This window comes from Ammospiza caudacuta, chromosome 3 (genome assembly GCF_027887145.1).
Source record: "Ammospiza caudacuta isolate bAmmCau1 chromosome 3, bAmmCau1.pri, whole genome shotgun sequence".
NCBI classification, from domain to species: Eukaryota; Metazoa; Chordata; class Aves; order Passeriformes; family Passerellidae; genus Ammospiza; species Ammospiza caudacuta.
Window position 1 is genome coordinate 55,360,577 of NC_080595.1, and position 18,743 is coordinate 55,379,319.

Below are 18,743 nucleotides of genomic sequence, written 5' to 3' on the forward strand. Positions count from 1 at the left end.
TCAAGTAAATATGCTGGAAGACAGGCAGACCCATTGGACTGAATTTTCCAAGATAAAATTTTTAGGTAGAAGAATACGAGCATTGTCCAGTAACATGCTCTGCAGACCAATTTCTTTATTTCTTTTTCTCAAAAGAGAGGATTCATGAGCTTGTAGAGAACTAGCTTGTTCATATTACTACAGTAGTTCTCTTGAAGCTCTATGAGTTTATGACAGGTTTATGGAGAATCTGAGCACTGATATATCAGAAGCAAAGCATGTCAGATGTGCATGGCCTGTCCATGGCATGCTGTCTAGTATAGGAATTAAATCAGTGATTTCTTCTTAAATAAAGTTTTACTAAGATTATATAAAAAAAAGAATTAAAGAATTAAGGAATGTTTCTTTAAAGTTACACTTCTATGTATCTATTCATTGATCATTGTGACTCTTCTCATGTCCCTGAATATATAAATGTGTTAAAGTTGCGTAAATTACTGATTCATATAAATGAGTAATTTGTTTGAACCCAACCAGTGCTAGGCCTCAGAAAGGATCAGGCTAGATGCTTCACCTTTACCACCAAGCAGCTCATCAGAAACATCACGGAGCTCCTCTGGAGGTGATTCTTGTAACTGATCAAGTTCTTTCCACACAGTTTTAAATTCAGCTATGCTCCCTCTGAGGCAGCCTTACTGATGGCTTACATATACATAAAAATCACTGTGACCCTCTATTTTGTTGAACACATGCGAAATTTTCTAAGATCAACTATAGTCATGTTTCTGTTAACACTCCAAATCCCTCTTTTTGGTTCCCATTGGCTGGATCCAACATAAGTCTTTAACTCTGTGAGTTTAACACTGGGAGTATGGTCCTTTTGCTAATTTGTTTGAAAATGGGTTTATATATCAACAGACAATATGATTCCCATTGGGAGAATAGTTTAAATTCAACTTTTCTTTAACACTGATTTTCTTGGGACAAGAGGAAGTTGAGTCTTTTTGCATGAATATCAACAAAAGAAGCCTTTAGAAACTTCTATTGTTATAAACTTGGTGCAGTTTGCATGGAGAGAGGTGAGACCCCTTGCTTTTTGTTTCACAACACTACCACTCCTACTGCTGCCTTCCAGGAGAATTTCTTCTATCCTAGTTAATTTTATCTGTCCTTTAGTCCACAGGATAGAATTCCTAAGGTTGAAGAATCAGAAACATTTTCAGTGGAAACATATTCCTGATTTTTATCAGTACTTGATTCTATCTACTCCATGTTTTTTAGAACTCTAACAGCAAGGAAATAAGCTTTGAAGAAAGTGAGTGGCTCCAGCTCAGGGAAGACAGACAGTCAGATAATGCTTCTACTGCAGTATGAATATAATTCAACCAGCTATCATATTCAACCAGTATGAATATAATTTCCTGCAGAGATAAAAAGGCGTGTGTGGGGAAGATCCACAGACCCTGACATAAACCAGTCAGAATTCAGATCTCCACATACAAACTGTTCATCATTCTCATTTCAAACAAGAGTCCACCCATGCCTAGATGTCGTTTCAGATTACAGCCAAGAGACAATTTAATTTTGGAGCTCTGACACAGTACTTGGCACAAGAGTGAGGGAGACAGTGCCACAGGTGAATCTCCCCAGTGGGAAAGAAACTGCACAGGCACAATCAGAATCGCATCACCACAGATGGAGTGCAACACCACGGGGGAGAAACCACAACAACTTGGAAATGTGAGAGGGAAAACTTCATCAGTAATTCCCAAGTGTAGGAATTCATAATCAGTTCATGTAGGAATGAGGAGCTCCACACACCTCACAAACGCCCTCTACCGAGAAGTGGGTCTGACAGGAAAAAACACTCTTTTCACACGTTTAGGCAGCTCAAGGCACTTGATAATTCTAGGGCTAGTTCCGGGTTTGCACATCACAACATGTGTAGTCCCGTGAAGAGCCAAGCATATCTGCCACCAAAACTACCTGCAGTAAGTAGCCTTTAAATAAGTATGTGTACTTGCACATTAAATAAAAACCAGATTCAAATGGAGCCCTAGAAGTGATCATGTTTGAAGGCCTGATTGTCAGTCAAGTTTTAAAAAGAACAAAGCAACAACCAAGGAACAAATACTACCTGAATTTAAACACCTAGCATTAGGAACCAAACCTTCCATAAATTTTGTAATATCACTCATTACACCAGTAGATCCAGCTGGAAAGTGGGCATGCATTGTAGCAGAGAGTGACTTCTTCCAGGCAGTCAAAAGTACAATAACCTAAAGTAACTCACAGGTTTTTTTCTTGTTATTTCAAAAGAAGATTTCTTATTTTGATGGAGGGAACTCTGCAAACCAAAATGGAAGTTCATGTTCTTCCAGTACTAGACAAAGCTGGAAAGCAAGCAGGAGTGGCTTTCTCCAATATTCATGCAAGTTCTATTTTGGGAAACAAAACCTTATCTTATTGATATCAATTCAATTTTTTGTACCATTTTCATGGTGCTGGTTTTATTTATGGCATGAGGGTAACAGGTGCCATTACTTTTAACCACATTAATAAATTAATTAATTGGGTGCTTAATGTTAAACATACAGGTCATCCCTCTGAGCACAACTGTAGCTTTATGCATGCATTTACATTCCATTTACTTTACTGTATTCATTCAGTAGGACTTCAACTCATTAAAAGGTTAAAGAGCACACCACTGAGCTCCCAACTGGAGTCAAGATCCAGGCTTCATACTCACTCAGAAACAAATGTGATATCAACATCTTCCATCCCATTGTCCATGATAGAGAACTAACAGACAGCTGCTCCTACACATTCAAAACAAATAATGATTTTCTGTCAAGGAAGTATCAAGGAATGGCTTGAGTTCCCTCTGCACTCAAAAGGACTGCACAATGCCAGCTTACTCTACTTCCATCCTAAATTATCTTCCTAATGTGGTGTTCAGAAGCACATTATTGAACACACATGACAAAAGAAAAACATTGCTATTAGTTCCTCCTAGTGCGAAGATAATGGGATTCCTGTGCTTGAGCTCACATGACACTGGAGCCACTTCAAAGAAAGTGACAATTTTATAGTGGGCCCATTCATCACACTCAGTGGGGTCTTACTGCAGACACCCATGGGGTTTGTATTGGGTTTATCTGACAACCTCTCCAGAATTAATTTGTTTTTTATATTTCAGTGCAGCTGTATTCCTTATGTGTTCCTATAAAAAAATCAGAGCATTGCCAGCTAAGTCTTCTTTCAGCATCTTTACCACATGACAGAGATTCAAGTTTCTATATTGTTACTGAGGTAGATTGTTGATTGTCTTGTATTAGACAATCCAGTCAGGTAAGTAATCATATGATTCTCACCTAAAAATAAAAAAGATACAAAGTAACATTTGTATCATGCAGATTTTTACCTAAAAGGTGTTCTGAAATATTGTTTCTATTTATACAGGAATCAAATGCTGACCAAACTTTATGGGTTCACATTCATGAATTAATGTGCAAATAATCTCTACTCTACCAAGCATGACAAAAAGCTTTGAAAGATCTATCTCCATTTAGAAACTAGTTGTTGAGTTTTTCGATGGTGTTTTTAAACATTTCTATTTTAAGAGATCCTACTAAATACATACATAACTACTTTTTGAGGTACATTCAACAGCAGATTTTCAATAGGCATTTCACATTTTAAAATAATTAAATTACTGAAATATTATTGACATTAAACATGCTGAACTAATTTAGTCATTTCATAGTATTGTGGGAGCACTAGAATTGCATTTGGACGATAATTAAGTTCCATATGTATTGAAAAACTATTCACTGTAACCAAAATCACTGCATTTTGGTCAAGGTCAGTCACCACGCTGAGAACCACAGTACTTTACTGCAGATCACACACCACTGAGAGACATTATTGCTTTTAGTTCATTTGATATACACAAACCTCAGCGTTCTCTCTATGCAGCAGAGCAGCAGATTGCATTAAAAACGTTTGGAAACCCAGTCTGGGTGCTACCGATACAGCACCTCTACAGTATTCCATGAGACAGACATTTAATTAACTGCCTGAACTAGCAGCTGCAGTAAATAACATGCACTTATTGGAGCACTTTTCACCTTCTTTCAGTAGATGCAGGGCAGGTTCCCTTTACAAAATGTGTTCTGATGTCTTGCAACAGTTATTTCAACCATATCATTAATAGGGTCATTGAGATACCTCTTAGAGATGCAAGAGCTCAATCCATAAATAAAATAAACACCAATTTCCATCACTTCCCCTCTTCTGCCTATGTTTCCATGCCTATGAGCATACATGACAGAGGGAACAAAGCTTTTTGATACATCAGCTTGAAGTTATGCTGCAGCCAGTTACAAGGGAAGCTCTCTTTTGAGTTTAGAGGCAAAAGAGTAACTGCCCCTCACTGGATTTGGTGACCTGATTTCACCTTCCCACGCACGCCAAATAAACTACTGCATACCACTGAGTGAATGACAAATTAGCATTTCCCCTTTACTGGTTTCCCATCTCCATCCTTCCACTCTCCATCTTCCCACAGAACTCCCACTGGGTTCAAACTACTGAGTTGAAGTACTTCCTAGCAGCAGATTACCAGCAGGAGTGCCTGGCTCATGCACGGACTCGCATGCACAGCTCTTCTGGAGCTGCTCCAACTCCACATACTGAGTACGCTGGCAAACTATTAGTAGCAATTATTGCCATTAAGTTATTTGTAGCCACTTTGAAGTGGGTAATACTATTTGTTTTCATTCAATTTCTGGTTCTTTGAATTCAGAATCGTGGATCGGCAGCTTCCAAGTCCTGCAGCATCCTTTTCTATTGGATTTAGTCATAAAGTTGATAAGCTCTAGATGCTCCGGCTAGCAGGGTCCCGGCTCTTCCCGCCGGCGGCAGCCGGGACGAGGATGGAGGCCGGGGCAGGGAGCGGCTCCGGGGCCGTACTAGCTACAGCGGGTACCCCGGCGCGGCGGTGAAAAACCGGCGGGGCAGGAGCAGGGGCAGGGATAGGGGCAGGAGCAGCGGCAGGGGCAGGAGCAGAGACAGGGATAGGGGCAGCGGCAGCGACAGGGGCAGGAGCAGCGGCAGGGACAGGGATAAGGGCAGGGGCAGCGACAGGGGCAGGAGCAGAGACAGGGACAGGGACAGGGACAGGGACAGGGACAGGGGCAGGAGCAGAGACAGGGGCAGGGGCAGGGACAGGGACAGGGGCAGGGACAGGGACAGGGGCAGCGACAGGGGCAGGGGCAGGGGCAGGAGCAGAGACAGGGACAGGGACAGGGACAGGGACAGGGACAGGGGCAGGAGCAGAGACAGGGACAGGGACAGGGACAGGGACAGGGGCAGGGGCAGCGGCAGCGGCAGTGGCAGGAGCAGGGGCACGGGCAGGGACAGGGGCAGGGACAGGGGCAGGGACAGGGGCAGGTGCGCGGCGGGCGGCGGTGGCGGCCGGCGCTGCTGACGGTGCTGCCCGGGGATTATCGGCGGGCGCCGGCCGGCCCCGCTTTTGCTGCGCCCGCTGCCGGCCCGAGCGCGGGGGCCCGCCCGGGGACAAAGGGCGGAGCGAGCCGGGGCCGGGGTCGGGGCCAGGGGCAGGGAGGGCTCCGGCTCCGGCCGCCGCCGCCCACACAGGGCACCTTCCCCAGCCATGTCCCCCAACTACATCCGGAGCTTCTCGGAGGGATGTGTGAGTACGCGGGGCGCGCCCCTGGCGCCACCGGAGCCGGGGATCCGGCCCCAAAGCGCGCACGGGCCCGAGGGGCCGCCCGCCCGCCTGCGCTCCCGGCCCGGGCTCGGCGGGGCAGGCGGCCGGAACGGGCTGACAGTCGCCCCTTTGGGGAAAGTGGACTTTAATTTGCGGGAATAAGGATGGTTCTAAGCATGGTTAGGTTTGATGGTGGCACGGCGGTCCGTGCTTTGCCATCACCTGACATCATGTGAATGAATCAGTACAACAGCAAAACGAATAGCCTTTGGGTCGAAGCGCTTAGCTCCGTCTGGCGCCTTCTGCAGCAGCGGAATACTGATAAAGGCAGTGAAACAAATGAACTGGCAAGTGCTAGACAAATTAACGTTTATATAAAGTTAGAAGGAACAATAAAGTGCTGTAAGAACATTATTTTGTTAGAGAGCTACTGCACCCTTCATAGGCAAACTGTCTCCTTTAAAACAAGTAGAATAAAATAAATATTCTGTTTCATGAAAAAGAGCAACTAGACCTCCAACAATAACACTGTTCATTTTTGTTTTTTATGTTCAATGAACCCTCTGATTTGCAGCTCAGGCCGCCAACAGTAATTGGACAATTCCACACTCTTTTTTTTGGCTCAATTCGAATGTTTTTCCTTGGTGTTTTGGGCTTTGCTGTTTATGGAAATGAGGCCTTGCATTTCAGCTGTGACCCAGACAAGAGAGAGGTTAATCTTTTCTGTTACAACCAGTTCAGACCTATAACTCCTCAGGTAATTATCATTTTCTGGTTTTTTTTTGGTTTTTTTTTGTTTTTTTTTGTTTTTTTTTTTTTTTTTTTTTTTTTTTATGGTAAAAATCCAATGTAAAGCAAATTAACTGCAAAAATTAAAGCATGATTTTTCCATATAAGTACTAACTGACTAGGCTAATTATCACTAGCTTTTTTCATTAATAATTTCCTCTTACTATCCCTTTAGCTGTAACTAAATATGGAGCTGTGTTTCCTGTCCTTCAAAATAATACTAATGTTTCAGAACCCAACTAAACTTTTCAAACCAAAACCTAACTGTTTTTTACCTTTATTGTCATCTAAGCTTTTCTACATTCCATATATATTAAATACAGACTTGCAAAATGTTCCAAGATGCATGTGTTTTAGCTGTTCCAAAGCAGTTGTAAATGATCTGACAGGTACATTTCTGCTGCATTTTAGGTATTCTGGGCATTACAGCTGGTGATTGTACTGGTACCTGGAGCCTTTTTTCACCTTTATGCTGCTTGTAAGAGCATCAAACAGGAAGATATTCTCCAAAAGTCATCATACACTGGTTTTTATATCTTCTCTGTTTTCTTAAGGATTGTCCTTGAAGTTGTGGCTTTTTGGCTTCAGATTCAGCTCTTTGGTTTCAAAGTGAACGCAATCTACATGTGTGATGTGGGAGCACTTGATAAAAAGTTTAACATTACCCGGTGCATGGTGCCAGAGCACTTTGAAAAGACAATCTTTCTTATTGCAATGTACACATTTACTGTGATTACAGTGATCTTGTGTGTTGCTGAAATTTTTGAAATCTCATGTAGAAGGCTAGGTATCTTAAAAACTCAGTGATGTCAGCTTGCACTCATTTACTGCTCTGTCCACCTGCAGTTTTGTAACAATGGTTTCAAACCACAGCAGAAAATCATCTCCTGTCCTCTATGCAGTGCTGCAGAAGAGAACCACTCTCATGATTACCGAGGCAGAATAGCCACTTGACATAAACTCCTCATCTAAAAACTTGCACACTATGAGAATGATATTTGTTTCCAAGTCAAGGTCAAAGGCACTAAGATCTCCAAGAGCAATATATTTTCATGACCTGCCACCTATGGTAGTTCGGCCTCCAGAGGAGTGCCTGTGTGTGAGGAGATGGTTATTTATTCTTCTATTCACAGCTTTTCTGAACACATGCTATCTGAGTTAATAAGGTCATTGCCCTTCTAGGAAAAATTATTGCAAATTTTTTACATGTTCTTATGGCTTGAGAATTGAACAATAATAATGGATACTCTCTGGGTACCAGAAAGTATTCAAGCATCTTCCCAAGAAGTGCCACTGAGATGCAACCTGCAACTCAGCCCCCAGGGGCAGAGGCTCCTGGTTAGGCTGTGGTGACAACATATCCATGGATACCAGCTTACTTTGCAGAGGCTCAGCTACTGTCACCTGCTGGCTCAGAATCTCCTTTTAAAAGTGAAAGAGTAGCATGGTATTCTTTGTGCTGACTGCAATGCCTCATTATGTTTTGGCTTACCGTGTAGAAGGTTTTTACCAATATAGTATGATCACATTTTGAAGGAGGAAAAGGGCTTTTTAACAATTTTGCATAAGCAGCTTCAAAGTGTCAAAACAGAATCTTAGAGAAAAGCCTTTCCTAGGCCAAATCATTATTTGATTTCAATGTGTTTTGCTTGTGTGTGACTGCAGAATTGGGCCCATAGAATTTTCTGATGTTTGTGTCAGATCTAACTTTTTCTTGCTCTGACTAAAGCTGCTAGAATAACAGTGAAAAAGAACTCTGCATATTAAAATTATTCTATGCAGTAAGTGTATTGGGTTAGGTTAGGTCTTAAACTTTTTATAGGCATCAGATGGTTTTGTGTGCAACAGCTTCTTCTTAAGGTTCAATAAACATATTAAATTTAGAAGTGATTTCCTTGTGCTGAAGTGAGATAAAGGAAAGAAAACAGATTTCAGAATCAGAAAGAAAGGAGGAGGTAGTTTCCCGTATAAAATATCTACAAATAGCTATAACAACAATCAACAATTTTCCATCTGTTTTTCAAACATAAAAAACTGAGATCCTGATAACAGAATCTGGGTAATTTCAGAAATATTTAGAAAATTCTGGAAAAAATCTTACCAACTGCTTTACCACCAATTGTTAGTTAATTAGTCCAAATATGATTCAGCACAGCTGAATTATCATAGCCTTGTAATTCTCACCCACAAAAGTAAACCTGCTAAATAAATGGAATAGCAAGTTTTAGGTGTCTTGGATTTGATTGAATCTGAGTTGTCTGAAACAAAGTGGGCTACAGCTAGATGTGTGGTTTTTTAAATATGCTGATCAAGAACAAAACTACATATTTCAATACATGTGCTATATTAAAGCATTAATATTATTTTTCCCTATGGAAATAAGTTTTATGTTGTCTTTAAGAAATGTCCAGTCAAAGCTATCAGATTTATGCAATATTAAATTAGTTATTTGATATTTGCAAGCATTGCAAGTGAAATAAAAATCACTGTGCTAACTTCTTGTTTACATAATATGCCATGTTCTTTGGTTGATACATGTCTAATTTTTCACTGTATATGTCAATATCCATCTGGAATTATTCTTTCCAATTGAAAATTGTAATCTCAGGTAAAAAAAAAATATTTAGAAAAACATACAGTATATAGAACTATTAAGAAAAAGAATGTACTTTCATGTGCTAGGAACAGTTGTTACCAACGGTACACTTGGAATCCCACTTCATCAGTTATTTGTATAATAATAAAATAACTTAATCACAACCTTGTCAGTATTTTCCCTGGTGTTCAATATGTCATTGCTTGTTGTTTTTCTGTAAATTTCCAAACACTTCAGAAGGGTCAGAAGAGTGCCAAAACCCCCAAGCCCTCAGGAGTTTTTTAAGTCCTTGTTAGCATCAAGAGCCTTGAAGAACAAGTACTAGCATGGGACTGTCTGAGGATGCCTAGAGTGATTTAGGAGCTGGGTTACTGACCACCATGGCCTTTTTCTTTCTGGTCACATTCTGGAACATATTAAAAATTTCCCTTCTTCCAAATCAGATACACCGGGTTTTTTTCTGTATTTCCTGTGGAATTAAAATTGTCAAATTCCTCAGTCCTTAATTTAAAAAAAAAAAGTGCATTATTGCCTTTTAGTGCAAATGTTTTTCTGTGCTTCATTCTGCCATTAGTTTCTGGAACACACTGATGGAGATATTATATCCATGTAAAGAAATCATTTCCCCATGGATGTCAACACTTCTCTTTCCTATATTTGCCATTTGTTTTCCTGGCACTCATTGTATTCTCAAGTGTCTATAAACTTTTCTTTTGCTTAGTCTTCCAAACTCCCACCACTTTGATTCTCATTTACAATGTTTTCTATCAGCTTCCTTCCACCCTTACTCCCTCTGAGATTGATATGCCTTCATGCATTTCTCAGTGTTGAGCTGATTTTTGCTCAAAGGCTTAGCAAGTATTTGAGACGATCATGAAGCCTTTTTTTCTGTTTTTGCCATTAAGAAAGGAATTTATAATACAGCTGGGGATTCTTTGATTTAATTCCATTTCTTTACATAGTGAACATGAAGTCCTGTCTCCCAGAACACTGAGGAAGCATTTTTGTTGCTTACATCAGGTTCACACTGTAAGTGCTTCTTTGACTTTTTCATTGTTTTCCACCATACTCTAGCCACCTAATTTTCACAGATAGCATTCAAAGCAATCCCCAGCTCATGTGTTTGCAGTCAGTTTTGTCTCTAGTCAGACATCATGACCATTTCAGTTCTCACTTAACAAAGAGCCGTAATTGTGACGTGATTGCATTTACATCAAAGGTATAGCTGCTCTGGGCCAGCCAGGCTCTAGTACAACACCACGGCATCCCAGTCCTGTAACCACTCCTTGTTCTCTGCTTTCATGGATTCCTCTCTTCTGTTCAGACATCATTTCCCTTCTGTTCCCTTTCTGGCACACTCCCATGCCAGCAATGAGACAATGCAACCACCTCTCCTACCCTGTGCCCCTCCAGCATGCACCCTTCTTCATGCCCTGGAGCACTGACATTCCCTTCCTTTGCAAACACACACTTTGAGATCAAGGTTTGGCAAAAGGGCTACCTAATAGAAGTGCAAAAATAGTTTTAACTATGCCATCAGAATGAAGTATAGAGACACTAAATTTATATTGCAATAACTTGAGAGATTAATTTAAAACAATTTTGCTTCAACAGTTCACATTTCTCATGCTGTTCTTATCCCCTCTCTGCAAAACTAGAAATCCCTGGCAGTTCTTCTGAGAAAAAGTTATCTGGGAAGTGGCGATCCTCTGAGATGCATGCTCCAGAGCTGACAGACTTTCTGATAGCCACCAAGAAGCAGCCCAGTCCTATTAGTCAGGCCATGGTAGTATTACAAAATGGAGAATATGTTAAATTTTCTTAAGGAGGAATTTTCTTTGATGTTTAATCTTCAAATACTTTCAAGCTTAATCAACAAGGGAGATTTAATCTGTGAAAACAGACAGCAGCTAACAAGCAAGCTCAACTGATGTCCAAGTGTTAGAAAAACAAATTACTTGGTAGTAGAAATGTCTTGTTTACCAGGTTTACTTTGTTTGTTAGGTTTAGAGCTTGACATCCTTCATCCATCTCAGACCGTGGGGGAGGTTAACAAAGCTCGGGAAGAAGGATGCCCACTGGTAGTTGACACAAGGAATGCAGAATTTACAAGCCACAGGGCCATTTGGCAGAACTCACAAAATAAAGAAAAACTAATAAGGCCACTCAGCTACTGTGCTGCAATCAGCTACAACTGGGTAAAACGCAATTCTGGCAGGGGGAAATCCTCACCACCAGCTCATGGATAAGTGACCCAAGAAACCCAGTGACTCAAACAAGAAAGAATAAACATGGTCATCAATTAGCAGAAGAAGCAAGAGAATCATTAACTAACAGAATACAGAAAACTAAATAAGAGAACTATTGTTCTCTTATTAAAAAACAAAGCAGCCCTTGTTTGCTAAAATGTATAAATAGCAAAGTGCTGAAATGTATAAATAGCAAAGTGCTGATAGTTGGGGCGCTTGATTTATGGAATAGCCCCAAACACCCAGGCTCGTACAACTCTGAAATGAATAATCAATATCTTTCTCGAATGTGTATTTATTGACTTGTTGCATACCGGGTAACTAATGCGATTTTTGCAGACAACAGTTTTTGGGGATGAAGGGGGGAGGCCCGGAAGAACAGGCACACCTCAGCCCCCAAGGGCCTCACGGACCTTAGCAAGCCTTGGGGCAGCCCAAGGAGGAGAAGTTTCAGTCTGAGAAGGGATTTTACTTGCAGGTGCACCTGCACAGGCCAGGTGTTCACAGCTCTCTGGGCTAACCTGCCAAAGGGAGGGAGGCAGAAGGGACGGGGAGGGGGCACTGCTCAGCCCTGGGCAGCCGGAGCCAGGCCGGCTGCGCCGGGGAGCAGCCCCGACCGCCCCCAAGTCCCCAGCCCTTCCTCACGGCTGCTGTGGGACGCGTTTCAAGCACCAAGGGGCCACGCAGGGGGCGTTTTACGCTGTAGGGCCCCACAGGCGGAAGGACGGACGAATGAATGGGTGGAGTGGTGGATGAATGGGTGGAGTGGTGGAGTGGTGGAGTGGTGGACGGACGGACGGACGGATGGATGGACGGACAGACGGACGGACAGCCCCGCCCGCCCCCTCCTGGCCCGCAGGGGGCGCTCCCCGCGCGCCGCCGCCCGCCCGCCCGCCCGCCCGCGGCGCCCGAGCCGGAAGCGGAAGCGGCGCGCGCCAGCCCCGGGAGCGAGAGCCGAGCGCGGCCGCCGCCTCCGCCGCCCCCCGCGCCATGGCGGCCCCGGCGCTGCCCCCGCTGCCGCCACAGCTCAAGAGCATCCAGCACCATCTGCGGACCGCGCAGGAGCTGGACAAGCGCGAGCCCGTGGTGGCGTACTACTGTGAGTGAGGAGGCGGCCGCGGCGCCGTCCCGCCGGGCCCGGCCCGGCCCGGCCGCCGCTGCACCGGGCGGAGCGCTCCTCCCCTGCCCGGGCGGGCGGGCGGCCCGCGGGATGCGCGGAGACGCGGGCCGGGGGAAGCCCCACCTCTGGGCGGTGCGGGGTGGTCGCGGCAGCCGCGCCCGCCTCTCCCCCGCTCCGTGCTTGCGGAGCTCCAGCCCCTCGGCGGCCGGAGCGCGTCCCGGCAGCCCCGCCGCCGGCTTGTGCGACACCGTGTCAAGCGGTCCTGATGGGACAGTCCTGTTAAGCACGGCAAAAAATACAATTCAAGAAGTTTTCAGAGTTTTCGTTCTCCTGAAAAGACCTCCCTTCGGTCCTGTGTAACTCTGAATAAGTATTTTGAGTTTGAGAATCTTTAGTGCTGATAGAAGTTTTCATTTTCTCTTCTGTGAGGCTTTGTCGCTTTCTCGGAGTTCTCAAAGGGAGATTTGCTCTTTTTCTGCTTCTTTCACTGAAATGAGCGCAGCAAAACCTTACTGTAAAATTTGCAAATTAATATGTAGATTTTTCAAGTTGATATGGCTTCTAAGCTAATGGTTGTCAGCATGGACTGTGAGCCTTCCTAAAAGACTTTGTATAGTGAATTAGGAAATACAAGCGTGCTGTTAGTCTTAAATTCCTGTTACAGTTAAGCCACACTGGTAAAGGGCCTAACACTAGCAGATCACCAGAAATGAATGTTTATGTTGTTGACAGCCCACCCTTAAAGGGAAGGAAGATGGGTCATCACAGTGTTGGTATTTTTATTGAGATAGGAGGTCATTCCAGGGATTTACTTGGCTTGTCTTCGAGAAAAATGAAATAAAAAATAGATGTAGAACTGGTAGTTTTTCTTTGTAAGGTGATCTTAATTTAGAAGAAGAGTTAGTGAAATTCAGGTTTCAGATAGCTCATCTGAGTGACAGAAGAATAATTTTGCCTTTTATGTGTTACACAGGAATAGTGTGATAACATGGAAAAGTGCAGCCAGGAAAGTGAGGCAGCCACCTACTAGAATACTGGATGTTCTCACTGGTACTCACTCTTTATTTGCTGGAAAAACAGAGAACAAGTGACACTGTGTGGTAGGAAGCAGCAGCTAGGTCAGGTTGCACTGGGGGATTTTTTGTTTGTTTTTCTTTATTTCTTTGGATTTTTCTGCCAGATGTAGCACACTGTCTGGCTGTACAAGAAAAAGACGTGCATTAGTGTAGGTGATAAAATACAAGTCTATTTTAAACCAGAAATACTTTAGTGTAGAATCTCTACTTTTCTTTGTGTTTTGCATTCTGTAACTTACATCTTAGTGTAGAAGGAAAAAAAAAGCCTGTGTTGCATAATTACTATTTTCTGTAAATCATTTGCCTTGTCTGTCCTAAGTAGTCTGAAAATTTTATTTTTTTCATCTGAGTACTTCAACACATCTGGTTCATTACTGAATATAGCAAAGACTGTATTCTAGAGGTATCTGTTTCATTGCAGTATTACGTAAAGTAAAAAGCACTGAGGCCTCTTTTTCAAGTTAGGTCTTGCTCAGATCCTTTGTTTTTTTAAATACACGAAGGAGAAGAATGTGTTTTCACCAGTGTTCCACTGATGACACTTCCTCCCATGGTAGATGAGTTTGTCTGGATTGCAGAAAAGGCAGTACTCGTGCCCCATAGTTGGGTTTTTTTCTTCATTTAGTTCTGGCTTTGAAGCAAAAGTAAGATTTATGAAACATTAATTTTTAACATCAGGGGTTTGGCATAATTACATGGAATCCCAAAGTTTTAATTATTAATATTGCTACTGTCAAAAACATGTATTGTATATACTCCTAGCATGCTATGAATAGTAAAAGCCTTGCTAAAAAGATAGATTTTTAGAAGTGTAGAGCAGGGGATACAGAAAGATTTCAGGATTCCTTTCAGATAATGTTTTGAAAGGCATGTGGATTTATGTAGGGTTAAGGTAATGCTTCTCATTAGATGCTTCACTGAAAAAAGTGAGCATCTCTGTGGAGCCTGTGAAATGAGTTTCAGAGGAGCTCTATACATTTTATGTAATGTATTGTGTGCAAGGAATAGAGTGAGGAAAACTCTGTGTGTGCTAGATGTATGTGGTGTTCTCTCCCCACCAGCCTCATCTGCAGGCGCATGCCTGGCACCCTGTGTGTCCCGGGAGCTGCTGTGGGCTGTGCCTGGCACCCTGTGTGTCCCGGGAGCTGCTGTGGGCTGTGCCTGGCACCCTGTGTGTCCCGGGAGCTGCTGTGGGCTGTGCCTGGCACCCTGTGTGTCCCGGGAGCTGCTGTGGGCTGTGCCTGGCACCCTGTGTGTCCCGGGAGCTGCTGTGGGCTGTGCCTGGCACCCTGTGTGTCCCTGGAGCTGCTGTGGGCTGTGCCTGGCACCCTGTGTGTCCCTGGAGCTGCTGTGGGCTGTGCCTGGCACCCTGTGTGTCCCGGGAGCTGCTGTGGGCTGTGCCTGGCACCCTGTGTGTCCCGGGAGCTGCTGTGGGCTGTGCCTGGCACCCTGCGTGTCCCAGAGCAGGGGCTGGTGAGGCACAGCAGAGCGCACCCTGTGCTGTTGAAAGGCCGCGTTCCATCACAGAGCTGTTTACGCAGCCACTCTGTGAGCAGGATCATTGGTTAGCTAGTGGATGTAACCATCAGTCTGAACAGTGATGTGTTTGTAGCTTTGGAATGTTGCCATAAGTGGGTCATACCCAGAAAAAAGCTTCAGTCACAATATTATTAATCTTGCCATGGCACAGTAGTTTGTAGTATGGGCATATGTATGCTAGGTTTTAATTTATATTAATTTTAGTTAAATTGCATTTTTATATGTCTAATAATAAGAGCTGTGTAATCTGTTATTAACAACAATAATGCAAATTAATTTGAGGATCGGATGCAAGTGGACTCTAGCAAGATGTGTTTGCAACATAAAATACTGCTTTCTATAGCTTAGCAGTAAAAGTTTCCGAAAAACTCCTTACTGCTCTTGTTAATGTTTTTGTCTCTCATCATAGGTGCTGTAGGTGCACTCTTAAAGCTGGAAATTTATGTGACAATTACATAATTTATTTGACTTTTTTTTTTTCTCTTGTGTTGTAATTCATTTTGAGCAGTAAGCTAGCATAAATCAGAATGCCACCTAAAGAAAATGCTGTAGTCTTTCTCTAGCTTCTCCTTCCCAACCCTGGACTGCTTTAGAAGCAAATGTTGGTGTAATTGTATGATGAAAGACAATAATAAGCTATTTTTCAGCCAGGCCAATTCACTGCTGCCTAAACAGCTGTGTTCCCACACAAACAAAGAAAAAGAACAAGACACACTGGCTGGGGGCAAAGGCAGGACTCCTGCTTTTTTGGTATTGCTGACATATGTTGATTTACAGAAACTGTAATTTAATTAACATTAATCTGTTTTACACAATATAAATAGCTACAGCAGGGATTATTTGTCTTTTTCAACTGCCACATAATTTTCCACATGAAAAGTAAAATGTTGAACATGGATGTTCTTGTACACTCTAACACAACACTTCTTGTTGTGGTGCTTCCACATTGCAAAAATTTAAAAACTGGTTTGTTGCTGGTAATCCCGTGTAATCCTTACAAAACCTTCATTCTTAATTTTCTTTTTTTAGGTATTCAGATTCAAAGCAGATTATGATCCGTAGCTTTATATGCTGTGTGTATACTGTTACCTTTTAGCCCTATCTATTATTAGTAGATGGATGTAATTGATTGAAGTAATTAAAATATTTTTTCCTGCCAGTGTGCAACCATAAATTCACATGGTTGTAACATTTCTTCTACCTAGAACACAGGCTGTAGAGAAATAAAGAAATCAGGTTTATTTTTTAGAAATTTTTAGTAGGACATGATCTCACAAAATAATTCTCCTTTTAAAGAGATTAGACACTTAATGGTTAACGTAAGTGTCCAGCACTCTGGTAATCTACCACTTTATTTTAAAATGGTTTCCTCCACATATGATACTTTTTTCATTTTTGTGTTATTTGTTAATCATTGTCATTAACTATGTAGCTATCCCAGGTTCAGTAAAGGTCAGTTTATTTAGCAGGTATAGTGGAATACCTGAAAAGTATGCTACATTGGTTGCCTAGCAAAGGGCACATATGTAATGGGTAGTCAATAAAATAAATTTTATGTTAAAAAAACTTATTTGAGTCTAACTGTTTGACTACTTTGAGATGTTATTTTGCAGACACAAGGAGGCAGGCTCTGATAAAAAAAAATCTCTGGCCTGTAATAACTGAAAAAATCTTGTCTCCAACTGTGGCATAAGCAGTTGGACTGATGAGTTGTTTTGTCAGGTTTTTTTACAAATTGCAAGGTTTTAGAGGTAACTGTATCTTCCAAAAACTTAAAGTTTGGAGTTAAGAGCAAGATTTTCATTAATGGCTGTTGTTTCAGCCTTCCAGTTGCATTGTTAATCTCTTTGCAGAAATATATGGTAGTCTGTATTTACTGAACATTCATGTTCTAATTCTAAAGTCTTGAGAGAATGCTAGTGAGTTGCCAGAAAAGGACTGATGTTTCATGAACAGTGTTTGGATAATCAATGAATTCATGTGAGAAATTATGTTTCTAGTAACTTTCAAAAAGCAAAGTGTGGTGATTTTTGCTTTACAGTCTACTAAACATCAGAAAAAAATAATGTAAGGTCAGTAGATATGATCTATATAAAAGAGGCATGAAAAAAATCTTCAGTTTTTAATTCTTGAGATGGAAAAGCATCAGAGAAATGCTTCCAGACTCTTGTATTAATAATTGTGATTTTGTGAGATCAAGCAAGAGAGAAAAGCAAGAGACAACTTTTATTCCACTAGTTGCCAACCTCTTGAACCAAAAGTCATTCAGCTTTTAACAGAAATGTCCATCTGTTAAATGTGACTGACTTGTCACTTTCAAGTGTAGTCAGACACCTGTGAAACAAGCTTCTCTCTGTATACAAATTATAAGAGATTTTTAGTATTACTGTTACAAAAAAAGGACTGTGAAGTTCATGGCCAGACTAAGAATTTGGGAAATATAGTTACTGTGCAATTTTGCAACTGAAGTACCATTATTTTTTACCAATTCTTATCCTTTACCTATCCAATTAGTCCTTCTTAATAGGAATTACTAATAATGGTCAAATATTTTAATTGAGCTTTTAAATTATTCAACTTATTATTGTATCTTGGTGCATTCTGAATGATTAATTTAGAAGATGCATGTAATTAGGAAGTCTTAATAAAATTAAAAGTAAGTGGTATTTGCTGTATTTGGAGAGATTCAGCACATGCTTAGTATTAGTAACCTCATTTCTACTGGGACATTGTGGAATTCAAATGCATAAAAAAATGTGCTTGTAGAATTCTGTATCTAATATGATCAAATCCCTGAGCTTTCCAGTTTAAATATTCAGATTTAGTCCATTTGTAAAAGTACATTTTCCATATTCTCATATTGCTGGTGGCAGAGATCTGTTTTGTGGGCTACTAATACAACAAATGTTTTAAAGTCTTTTATTAGAGCTGGCATACAGAAAAATAGATTTAATCTGTTCTTTACTCAGGGTAAGCTAGTATGTGTAAGTCAGATATTTAAGTAAATACCAGTTTCATAGTGTACTGTGAGTCTTGATTCTGCTAGGAGTAGAAGCTAAAACTTTTTCTCAATTTAAACTTTTCCCCTTGCTTTCTATTTTTTTTTTTTCTCTTTTCAGTCTGTTTGTTTGCTCTGATTATTTCAAAGATTTGTAACTGGGGAAGACTGTGCTTTTAAAACTGCTTTGTCTGCGGAGACAGAAAAACTAAAAAAGTGGTGGAAATAACAAAGATAATTGTATAAACTCCACAATCCTTAAAGCAAACTGTGGGTAGTGGCAAAAATTAGGATGAGATTAACTGTTGTGTAGTATTTTGGGCTTTGCTTTGATTATGTAGGTAATATGTTAAAACAATCTGTTCTAACAGAGAATGAGAACGTATAGAACAAGTGTGCTTCAGAGATTGAAACCTTTTCTGAGTTACATGTATTTGTGTTAAACTCCTAAACTTCACTTGTATAGTGTAAATATACTAAGCTGCATTTTTCCGTCATATAATTCAATTTTTTTTCTGTATATCTTTTTTTACTCTGCTTCTCTGGAAGCAGAATTAACAACTGTCTTTTTCTGCCTGAGATATGCTGCTGCCTTTGAAGGAGGGGTGCATCAACATCAACATTCTGATTTGCAGAATCACAAGACTGTTGAGGTTGAAGGCC

At 41.5% G+C, this 18,743-nt stretch overlaps 2 protein-coding genes across 3 annotated transcripts in view; both read left to right on the forward strand.

Annotated features, from left to right (window-relative positions):
- The first annotated feature begins 5,587 nt into the window (after positions 1 to 5,587).
- Positions 5,588 to 7,850, forward strand: GJE1 (gap junction protein epsilon 1). Its single transcript, XM_058802718.1, has 3 exons — positions 5,588 to 5,695; positions 6,288 to 6,470; positions 6,914 to 7,850. The coding sequence occupies exons 1-3, from the start codon at positions 5,657 to 5,659 to the stop codon at positions 7,307 to 7,309; spliced, it is 618 nt and encodes a 205-aa protein (XP_058658701.1). The 5' UTR covers positions 5,588 to 5,656; the 3' UTR covers positions 7,310 to 7,850.
- Positions 7,851 to 12,278: 4,428 nt separating this feature from the next.
- The window catches only part of VTA1 (vesicle trafficking 1), a 40,894-nt gene continuing 34,429 nt past the window's right edge, over positions 12,279 to 18,743 (forward strand). For both annotated transcript variants that reach the window (XM_058801029.1, XM_058801030.1), the window contains exon 1: positions 12,279 to 12,446. In XM_058801029.1, coding sequence (XP_058657012.1) covers positions 12,338 to 12,446 — 109 coding nt within the window. In that variant the 5' untranslated portion in view covers positions 12,279 to 12,337. The remainder of the gene's footprint in view (positions 12,447 to 18,743) is intronic.